The sequence below is a fragment of the Meles meles genome, chromosome 5, assembly GCF_922984935.1.
Source record: "Meles meles chromosome 5, mMelMel3.1 paternal haplotype, whole genome shotgun sequence".
Classification (NCBI taxonomy): domain Eukaryota; kingdom Metazoa; phylum Chordata; class Mammalia; order Carnivora; family Mustelidae; genus Meles; species Meles meles.
The window spans coordinates 85605934-85617106 of record NC_060070.1 but is presented as its reverse complement, the minus strand read 5'-3'; the positions used below and the strand labels follow the sequence as shown (position 1 = coordinate 85617106).

The following is an 11173-nucleotide window of genomic DNA, read 5'->3' as shown; positions in this document are numbered from 1 at the left end:
GGGCGCAGAGGGAGACGCTCACCGCCCGGACCGTCTCTGGGTGTCATTTCTCCTCCCCTCCCAGGCTCCCAGCATCTGGAGCCGCGTCCCCACGCCTGCCACGCGCGCACACACGCGCACACACAGAGACTCACGCTCACACAGACACACTCACACCCGTGCGCAGACCCCGCCCGCGGCCCCGCCCCGGCCCCTGCGGGCGCCCCCTCCGGCGCTCGCGGACCCGGCACGCAGCCCGCCCCAGCTGGCGGGAGGCGGTGGCTTCGGGCAGATTTGATTTTCCCGCAGCCTGGGCGCCCCGGAGCCCGAGCCCTAGCCCGAGCCGAGGAGGTGGCGCTCGCACCGGGTCCCCGGCCCCGCTGCCGCCCGCGCCGAGCTCCAGGGAGAGGCGGCGCAGCCTCGGCACTCCGGGATCCGCGCTGCCGGCGTCCGGCCACCCCCGCCGCCCGCGTCGGATCCGGCCCCCCACGCCCCTCTTCCCTCTTCCCTCTCCCTCACGCCTTCGATCCCCACCCGAAGCTGCACGCCCCTCTCCCCATACCCGTCCCCACGACTCCGCGCGTCCCTCCCGGTGCCCTCTCCCCGCGCCCCTCCGCCTCTCTCCGCTGCGCCCCAGCTCCCTGGGCACCTGGCCCCTCTCTGCCGGCCCCCCAGCCTCCTCGTCGCGTCACCCGCATCCCCTCCTCTATCCGCGGCCCCCGCTCCCTCCGCCCCCCCTTCCCTCTCTCACTTCCCACGCCCCCTCTTCGCGCTCCTCTCTCCTCCCTTTGCCGCCCAGCGCCGGCTCCGGAGTTGGGGGAGAGCCCAGGGTTTCAGTCGCTTTGGAGGAGGCGTGAATCGCGCAGGGATTGACTAATTGGGGGTGGGGGGCGCGGTGGGCGATGGAGCAGCCCGAGGACATGGCGTCGCTGAGCGAGTTCGACTCCTTGGCGGGCAGCATCCCGGCCACCAAGGTGGAGATCACCGTGTCCTGCAGGTGAGCCGCCCGCTGGCCGGGTCCCCCTGCCCCGCCCCTGGACCCGGAGCCCCGTGGCCCCCGCCGCGCCGACCCTCTACCCTCGCGCGCCCCCTTTCAGAGTGTCCTTGCCTCCAGGACGCCCCCTTGCCTGTCCAGCGGGAGCCCCTGCCCAGCCATGGGTGGTGACGGCGGAATGGAAAGGCAGGCTTGGGGTCGTATCGCGGAAAGTTTGGACTCCAGGCAGCTGCGGAGAGGAGAAAGGCAGACACAGGAACAAGGGTCCAGACGCCCGAGGAAGGAGAAGGAGGTAGTGAAAGGCTATCCCAGGCTATTTCTGATCAACTCCTCCCCAAATGGAGAAATGAGTGATTTGCCCCATCCTTCCCAGGCATAACCAGCCTCTGCCTTTTGTGCCCTTCTCTCCTCTCTTCTCCCTGCTCGTTTGCCCCAACACCCTCCTCTCCTCCCCGCCCACCCACTGCCCTAGACCCCAAGATTTAAAGCTTTTCTTCACCTCCAACAGCAAAACTGACTCGTGGAAAGGGATCAGATTGATTCATTCATACCGAGCTGTGGATAACTGATAATAACTTCAAGGGGCATCATTAAGACAACAACAACAACAATAACTTAGGTACAAAATCTTAAGCGAAAGGACTACAACACTGCGTGTGGAATTTGAGAGTCCAGTAGGGGAGGGGAGGTGTGTTTTTGTGGGCTACCACCCCAAAATCCTCAGTCACGTTACAGACTTTGGGGTATCTCCCCCTGTTTCTCCTGTCTGAGGAGAAGGCTGCCCCAAGCAGTAAGTGGGTACTGGAGGAGAAGGGGGATTGTTCTCTAGTTCAGTCATGGCCTCGGGCTGGCCTATGGTCACTACCTGGCTGGGGCTGTGAGGGGTATTGTGGCCCAGGCATAGCCCCCTTGACATTCCCCTGGAGATGCCATTCCTCCCCCTTCAGGTGACCAACAGCATTTCCCTAGTCCTGGCTGTACGCTTGTTCCAAATTGCCCACCTCATTTTTGCCCAGGTCCCTCTCTGGTCAGACCCTCCACTCACCCTCACAGCCTCCCAATCCTCTTTTCCAAAGTTGTGGCACTGCTATGTGTGTGTGTGTGTGTGTGTGTGTTGGGGGGGAGGGGTGTAAACCGAGCCAGAGGTACTGGGCTGATGTGTGAGAAAGGGAGGGACTGAGGGGATTTGAGGGTGAGTGGGAGTGAGGGCTGGTGAGGTGGACCACAGCCCCCCTCTTCTGTGATAGCTCCCACATGTCTCCGCCATGGTCCAGCACATCCCTATCAGAAGTGTCACCCGACACCATTTGCATCTTGCCATTGCGCTGCTGGGAGATTCCTGATGGACCATTAGCTCCCATCTCACCTCCTCAGCCATCAACAGTTGCCAGGGCCTGCCTTCCCTCCCCCGTGGAGCACACACCCAATGCTCCCTCCTAGCTTGTCAGGCTCCTGTCAGAGCTGTCCTCTGGATCCTTGTCACCGCGGAGCTCTGAGCAGCCGATTCCCCATCCTGATTTCACCCCTCCTTCATCTCCACCAGTTCATGTCTCCCCCATCCTGAAAACCCTAGCCCCATGCCCCCCACTTCCAGCCATCTTTCTCACCCATGAGACACCCAGCCTGAATCACACAGTCTTCTGGGTCCTCTGGGTCCTGAGTCCTCAGCCGGGGGTCAGGTGTGTTACTCACAGACCGAGTGCTCAGCCTCTGAAGGTGGTGTAGACTTCATCCCTCCTCCCCCAAAACAACTGTACAAAATAAGCATTTGAGGCAGGAATCCCTACCCTGGCTCTGACCCACAAACCCTCCACTGTAGTAGAGAGGAGACAAGGCAGAGAGCGCATGGCGTAGTGGCTTCAGGGTCCGACACCTTGAAATGGATGCTGCTTCACCCTTTGCAACAAACTTTTAGTCTCCATCGCCCCCATTTGACAAGGGCACACAATGAACCTGCATTCAAGAAATCTTACTTGCTGAGGGAGCTCCCATGTTTGAAGAGTGGTTGGCATGTATTCTCCAAATTTTTGGAGGAATCAACTTCCAGGAATCGAGGGTCTAGAAGCACCCAGCACACTGCTTTGCACTAGCTTGGCATGTGGTAGGTGCTCAGTAAGTGGTTACAATGATTCCTGTGAGAAAGTAGAGCTTGGCCTCTCCTGTTTGCTCTCTGAAAGTGGAGGTGTCCAAAGGACTCAAACCTTTTGCTCAAGAAGTACCTATGGATGCCTCCGAGTGTCTGGGGAAAGTGGTTTGGGATCAAGCCCGGGATCTCTTCCGTCTCAAGAGACGTGACCCATCAGCCTGAGGAGGGCCTGACTCGGGGGTTCTCCTGAAAGCCACAGGAGTGGGAAGTGGGTTCTGGGAGGAAGAATGAGGAGGCAGGAGTCACCTGGAATAGAGGGGAGACAAGAAAACAGTTTGTGTGGTCTCAAGTTTATAAATCCATCTCTTTGCCTCAGTAAGGCCCAACTACCTAGGTTCTAGAAGAGAGAGAGAATAAGAGAGAGAGAGAGAGAGAGAAGGAAAAGGGGGAGGGGGGAAGAGGAACATGGGGAGGAGGGAAGGCTGCACAGAATGGCTTTCTTCAGTACATTCTACACTCCATGGTCGTAAGTCTTCCTCCACCGTATCCCATGATCCTGACAGGGACCCAGGAGAGGAGGCTAAGGGGTGCCCTGCCCTGGGCATCCAAGTGACACATTCTGGTTGGGCAGGAAATAGTAAGGCAGGCAGAGGGGTTGGTGGGGTGAGAACTCCAGGGGGTTCTAGAATGGGCAGCTGGGGTTGAGGGGGCCCAACATTTCAGGTAACTGGAAACTAGCATTTCTGGGAGCTGGTTACCATCCCGCTGTGCTCTGCTTCTTAGGAAGGTCCCTGCCACCCCCTGCAGCCCCAGGAAGCTATCTCTGCACTTGCCTTGGAGAAGACCCCCCCCCCCCCCCCAGGCCATGCCTAGCCTACAGCACTCCTAGCTGAGCCCAGCTGCCTGGTAGAGTGGCATGTCTGAGCCCCAGTGCAGCCAAACCTCCGCTAAAAGCACATGACACTGTGGGAAGGGACATATTTGTGTCCCTGCTTTGGGTAGAGTATTTCTTGGGCTGATCTATATAGTCCACTCCCAAACAGTGGTTGTTAGCAACTTTGGTAGATTCAGGGTCAAATATTGTAAAGCTTCTGGTGGTTAGACTCAATGGTTAGGAACGTGGGCTATGGTGTCTGTCTACCTGGGTTCAAATCCCAGCCCTGTCCTTGAGACATTGCATAAATGACTTAATCTGTGCCTCAGTTTCCTCATCTGTAAAAGATGCACACTAATTCTTATCACAGCGATGAGGGTGAAGTGGATTCATCCACCAGTGGTAATTTGCCTATTATTTGACACCTGAAAGTAAATTAAAAAAAAAAAAATCTGTCTTTCTAGCTGGGTCCCAAGGTTTGTGTGGATCCTGGAGATCTGATCCATTGAGAGATTCTTATTTGCCCGGCCCCCCCAGCTTTACTGAGATATATTTGACATATTGTGCACATTAGATTTTCTGAGGGGTTTTTTGGGAGTGAGTAGGATAGATGGTTTGTGGAACCACATACCAGCAGACATTGTAGAAAATGTGAGCCTCAAGCTTCTCCTTCCTCTGGCCCTCTGTTCCAGACCTCTCCTGACTCTTAGCCTCCCCGCCAGACCCAGTCAGAACTCAAGCTATCCAGGGTCCCATTCCCCAAAGTCCTCACTGTTTTTCAGGTCTCTCTATGCAGGGATCTGGACCAGCAGTGTGTGGCTTAGAAGGAGTGATTTGCATTTTTTATGTAACAGGAAACCTTTACACTTCCACAGGGTTCTGCTGGAAGAAGGGGTGCATAGTTTCACATGGTGGGGCTCCTGAGACCCATCAGGAGGTCGAAGAGAGGAGGGTCCGGAGGCAGGCCGTTGCTGGGCCCTGCTGGGATCCCTCAAGCAGCTGCCCTGTCCCTGCCAGTGGGCGGGGCTGGTGGGCAGCTGTCATCTCTGCCCCCAAGATTATTTTCTGCTGTCTGTTCAGGTTGGCGGTTTGCTGCCCTGAGGCCTGAGAGGCAGCCTAGCTCAGGAGCCGTGCCCTGGGCCTCTCAGAAGGGGGTGTGAATGGGCTCTGAATGCTTTCTTCTGACAGGCTTGGGGAGGGCGGCTTTGGGGAAGGAAGAGCCTGGGCACTGCGTGACAGCTGTCAAAGCCAGAGCTAGGGAAAAAAAGGGTCCATCCAGCCACTGAATGTTCCAAGGCCCTCCCTAGTTGAACCGGGAGAATGGAAACAGTGGGCTTTACTGAGTGCTCACTACATGCTAGGCGCTTTACATCTGTATTAGGCTGAACCATATGCAGTTGTCTATATTCAGCTGTTTTTGACCTACTTGATTAGCAGTTTGGTTTAAACTGAGATTATGATGTTAATTTCCAATTGCCATATAATACGTTACCACAAAGCTAGTGGCTTACAGCAACAGCCGTTTATAATCTCACTGTTTCAGTAGGTCAGAAGCATATCTGGCCTTTCTGCTCAGGGTCCCCCTAGGCTGAAAGCAAGGTATCTGCAGGGGCTGTGATCCCAATCTGAGGCTCAGGGGCCAAGCCAAGCTCATTGAGCTGATTGGCAGAATCCAATTACTCGCAAGTGTGAGATGGAAGTCCTGTTTTCTTGCTTGTGGTTGGATCGGGAAGGTTCTCAGCTCCTAGATGCCGCCCTCAGGTCTTAGCCATGTGGGCCTCTCAAAACATGGCAGCTTCCTTCCTGAGAGCCATTAGGAGAGGCTCTCCAGTCTGCCATGACAGGATCCTTTCTAAGTAACAGTAATCACAGGAGTGAGTGTCCACCCTATTACCAGGTCCCACCCACACTCAAGGGGAGGGGATTATGCAGATTTGTATGGGGGTGGGAGGGTAGAACTCTCCTGCACCATCTTAGATTTCTGCTTTCCTGCAGTTACTGTATTTTTTTAACCTGACCACAATCTACAATCAACAATCGCATAAGGTAGGGAGTGGTATTTTCCCTTTTTTGCTGATTAGGAAACCAGAGCTCAGAGAGGTTAAGGGACCTGCCCAAAGTTACAGTTAGCATATTTGGAGAAAGGGACCCAAATCCAGTTTCCTCAGACTTCAAAGTCTTGGGGGCTTCTTGAGTTTGGGGGTTGGGGTCTCCATGAGGGTCATGGTAGGGGCCTGGGTACCAATGATAGTAGTTGTCACCAAAGAGCTGGTATTCTCTCTCCAGGGACGGGAGAGGACTTCCTTACTCAGTGATGGCCTCTGGCTCTGGGTGGCAAATCCAGAACTGGAGGAATCCCCAGGGAGCAGAGACCAGAGAGTCATGGGATGGCAGCCAGCTTTCATGTAGCTTACCATCCCTCCTCTCCCAGCTCACCATTCTCCCTGCTTAGACCCAAGGCCATTGGTAGAGATGACCTACCATTGGGAAGAGAGGGTGGGGAGGAGGTAAGGGGAATAAGACTGGAAAGCTTTGGAGCACAGAGGAGTCAGGTTCAGCTAGGAATGCTTTGGCTATAGATATCAGAAATAGTGGCTTGAACCCAAAATATATTTATTTTTCTCAGATAACAGTGAGTTTGATGGTAGATTATCTCGGTGTGAGTTTGTCAGCTCACTTTGCTGTCAAGGACCCAGCTAGCTATATTTCTACTCTGCCATCATCCCAAATGGTGGACCTCTTTCTTACAAAATGGCTGCCTCTGTTCCAGGCATCACAACCACATACAAAGATAGGAAGCAAGGAGTGTGACTGGGTGGCTCAGTGGGTTAAGTGTCTGCTTTTGGTTCAGGTCATGATCCTAGGGTCTTGGCATTGAGTCCTGCTTTGGGCTCCCTGCTCAGTGGGTGTGGGGAGTCTGCTTCTCCCTCTGTTGCCCCCTACACATGTTCTCTCTAAATAAATAAATAAATAAATAAATAAATATCTTTAAAAACCCAAACAAACAAGAATAACAACAAAGGGTAGGAAGCAAGACAGGGCCAAAGCCCTCTCTTTGACAAGTTCTCTTTATCTGAAACATACACTCCCTCCCAAAATCTCTCACCAGACTTGCTCTTCTATTTCAGTGGCTGAAGCCAGGTCTCATGTCCACCTAGACTAACATATTCATTAGCAAGGGCTGCCATAACAAAACAGCATAGAATGAGTGGCTTAAACAACAGAAATTTATTTCCCACTGTTCTCAAGGACAGAAGTCTGAGACCAAGGTGTCAGCATAGTTAGGCTCTGGGGAGACTGTCTTCCTGGCTTCAGATAGCCACCTTCTCACTGTGCTATTCCATGACAGAGAAAGAGTAAGCTCTCTGGGGTCTTTCCTATAAGGGCACTAATCCCACCATGAGGGCCTCACCCTCCTGACCTTAAATTATCCTAATTACCTTCCAAAGGCCACATCTCCAAATACTGTGACATTGGGGATTAGAGTTTCAATATATACATTTTAGGAGATACACAATTCAGTGGATAGCAACAAGGGGCAGGAACCTACCCTCTAGGACTTTGAGTGTTTTCACCAGACACTTGAACCAATGTAGATTCTGTTAGTGGGAAGAGAGTGAGGCATGCTTGCTGGGTGGACAGCCGTGGCCTCTGCTACAGGAGAATTTCAAAGGGATCCATAGGCTACCTGAGCTCCCTGGGGGTATGAGGGGCCTGGAGTTTGGTGTCTGTGAGGACTAGCTCTTCAGATTTTTCTGTGGTCAGTTGACAGCCCATGTTAGGTGACCAGGGACTTATTTTCCAAGTGTAGTTTGGTTGGATCCCTGACTACCTCTCTTCCTGTTTCCTGGGCAAGAAAAAAACCACTAAAAACTTAGTGTGATAATTTTGCAAACATTCATGAACAAAGCATTGCAGAGTACCTCTGTTCTCTACTATTACTCACTTCTGATAACCTAGCACAGTGCCTGAAGGTCCCAGTAAGAGAGCTATATGCCTTTGTACATTGAAGAATCCTGGGCAGAACACTGAAAGTCAATGCGATTCCTGGCGTATCCTCTCTAAAATCTTGGCCAGGTCATTATTCTTCTGCCTCAGTCTCGATCTATAGAATGGGGGGAAATATTGGTCCTGTCCACATTCTATTAGGTTGTTATGAAGACAAAAGAGATTATATTTGTGAAGTTTTATATAAACTGGAGTGTGCTAAATAAAATTAATAATGACAATAGGTACCAATAACTGAACACTACTGATACATTAATTCCTTCAGTAGTTAATACTGATCCTTATTTGCTATTGAGAGTCTTCACAGTTTGAAGTGCCGAGGATATAGTGGTGAACAAGACACACAGGTCATCTCATAGAACTCACAATGGTGTGGTGGGGTAATATAACAAATATATACTTTTTAAAAAATTAAGTCAATAATGTCTGATAGGGACAGGGGGTCTGCAAGTAAGTTTGGGGTTGATGGGGACACTTTAGACAGGACAAACAGGTGACATTGAGCTGAGATCCAAAGGATGAGGAAGCCAGCTGGGGGAGGATCTGGAGGGAAGGTGATTCAGATAGGGAGAACAGCAAGTGCAAAGGCCCTGTAGCAGAAAAGGCCTTGGTAATGCTTGCAAAACTGCAGGGAGGCTACTGTGGCTGGAGTAGTGTGAGACAGGGAAGGGAAGGAGAATGAGGTTAGAGAGGAAATGGGGGGGGGGCTGGGGGAGTGGTATGGAGGGGGTGTGTGGGTCATGGCCTTGTGACCCATGCTAAGGAGTCTGATATCCTAACAGCACTTCAGGGTTCAGGTTGTCAAACAGGAGTAATGTGACCTGATTCATTTTCTTTCTTTCTTTTTTAAAGATTTATTTATTTATTTGAGAGAGAGCGTGGTGGGGAAGGGGCAGAGGGAGAATGAGAGAGGGTCCCAAGCAGACTCCGTGCTGGGCTCCATCCCAAGTCCCCAAGATCATGACCTGAGCTGAAACCAAGAGTCAGATACCTAACTGATTGTGCCACCCAGGTGCCCTGATCTGATTCATTTTCTAAAAAACTTTCTCTGGTTGCTGTGAAGAGAATGGCTGTTGGGGGGTAGGCTAGGGTGGGGAGAGGCAGGAGTTGAAGACTGTTGCTAGGCCGGAAGCCACTGCAGCACACAAGGGAGAGACAATGGTGATGGTGGTGTGGGGGAGAGTGGATAGATTCGGAATGTGTCTTTGAAGGAGACACCGTTAAGACTTGATGGATAGAACAGGAGGGGGCATAAGGGCGAGAGGAATCTGACAGATTTCCTGCATTTCTGTTTTAAGCTATTGCTTTCACAATGGCGGAAGGCAGGGACATGACCCCATGGACAGATGAGGAAACCGAGGTTCAGTAGCTTGTCAAGGGTCACAGCGCTACCACGTGGCCATGCGGGGAGACTCAGCATGGATGCATCTGAGGCCAGAGCTCATGCTCTCTTCTTTTGGCCACGTGGCATGGGAGGGATGATTGTTGCAGTAATTAATAATAATAATAATAATAATGCAAATAGCCTTAGGAAGGAGAGCTCTTGAAACCATGTGCAAATTGCTTTTTAGACCTTGGTGAGGTGGCTTGGCAGGGAGACAGAGCTTGCGGGTGAGGAGCCAGATCTGAAAGGGGAGATGGGCGAGTGCCAGGGGCTGGGCGCCAACATCCTTTTCCTCCCCAGCTCCCTCCTTTTTGTGGATGGCTTCTGCGTGTCTGGGTGGAGAGCAGGGCAGGAGGGGATGGACAGCCCTCCAGTTCCTCTCTGCAGCCGTTCCCTTTGGGAGCAGCCCTGATGAGGCCAGGGACAGGACACAGGAGAGTAAGAATGGGAAGGGGCGCTGCTGGTCAGAATGGGACTTTTGGGAGAGCCTGGGTTTGGAAATGCAGACAGTTCCCATGGGCACCTCTAGATGGGTTTGAGCTTCAGAGTTCAATCTCAGCTTGTTCCCCCACAAGTTGGATGGTACTGTGCTCACCTTTCAGCCCCAGCTTCCTGGCCTCTAGAATGACGTGATGCCTACCTCCTGTCATCGATACATAGGGTAAATGGGGTGTCACGGGTTAAGTACCCAACAAAGGATTTGGTGCACACCATATCTGCGATTAATGTCCCCTGCTCCCATGCTCTTTGCCTGCCTGTGGTGTCGGCAGGGCATTCGAGGTTGAACTACTCTGTGGGCAGGGCTGTGTCTCCTCCCTCAGACTAGGGCTCCCTGAAGGCAGGGCTGTGTCTCCCCTCTCAGACTAGGGCTCCCTGAGGGCAGGGCTGTGTCTCCCCCCTCAGACTGCAGCTCCCCAAGGACACGGCCATATCTCCTCCTGTCTCTGACTGGAGAGTCCCAGCCTTTACTCCCTACTCTTGTAAGCCTCCCAGATGGAAGTGTGGGATCCTCAGGCTCCCTCCTTTAGCACCAACAAAGAGGTCTTATTATAACCTTTTCACTGCTTTCTCCCTTTGCTGGGGCCCTGGAGACTTCTGACCTCAACCCCCAGTGCATGGTTGTTTTCTTGCTGCCATTGAATTGAAAAATGATTCCTTGGGGGAAAGCAAGGAGGAAAGGGGCCCTGGGCTCTGTTCCCCGGCCTTGATTTAAGGAACAAAAGAAGCTAAGCTCCAGGCTGCTGTGCGGACAGCTGAAGGGTTTTATGCTCTTTTAGGGAAAAAATACATTTGCCTGTTGGAAAAAATTTCTCTTTGAGCTCTCCAAAGACAGTGGAGAAAAAGCACTTAGGTCTGATGTGTCTGTGCCCTGTGGTTGGGGCCCTACTTCGGGCCAGAAGGCCTGGTTTCCTTCCCCTCGGCTTCTTACTGGTGTGTGTCTGGGGGAAATTCACCCACTGTCTCTCAGCCCGGGAGTCCTCAGTGTGTTGGGGTGAGGGTCACGGAAGAACTTTCAGGTGCTGCCTGGGTGTACATTGTTGCAGTGGGGGAAACTGAGGTCCTCAAGATGGCTGCCATCAGAAGCATGATGTGTTTGGATGTGTGTGGGTATGAAGGTGGGTGTGTTTGGTGGAGAAGTTAGTTGAAACCTGACTTCCAGGGCCTCGTCCAGACCTGCAAAACCGGGCCCTGGGCCTGGGGCCCAACCCAGAATCTGCCTTTTTACAGGGAGGGACAGGGGCGAGTCCCAGGAAGTGAGGGGCCCATTGTTCCTGGAGGGGAGAAGCCATCATCTCAAGGCCACGAGAATAGGCTCAGCAGGCCACGGGGCTTCAGGTAGGACAGGCA

General features: G+C 52.9%; 1 protein-coding gene across 2 annotated transcripts in view; it reads left to right on the top strand.

Moving 5' to 3' along the window:
• Positions 1–201: 201 nt before the first annotated feature.
• The window catches only part of CPNE5 (copine 5), an 88825-nt gene continuing 77853 nt past the window's right edge, over positions 202–11173 (top strand). Inside the window, exon 1 of one of the 2 annotated variants that reach the window (XM_046006700.1) lies at positions 202–976. In XM_046006700.1, the coding sequence (XP_045862656.1) occupies positions 882–976 (95 nt within the window). In that variant the 5' untranslated portion in view covers positions 202–881. The remainder of the gene's footprint in view (positions 977–11173) is intronic. The other variant, XM_046006701.1, reaches the window with a different exon arrangement.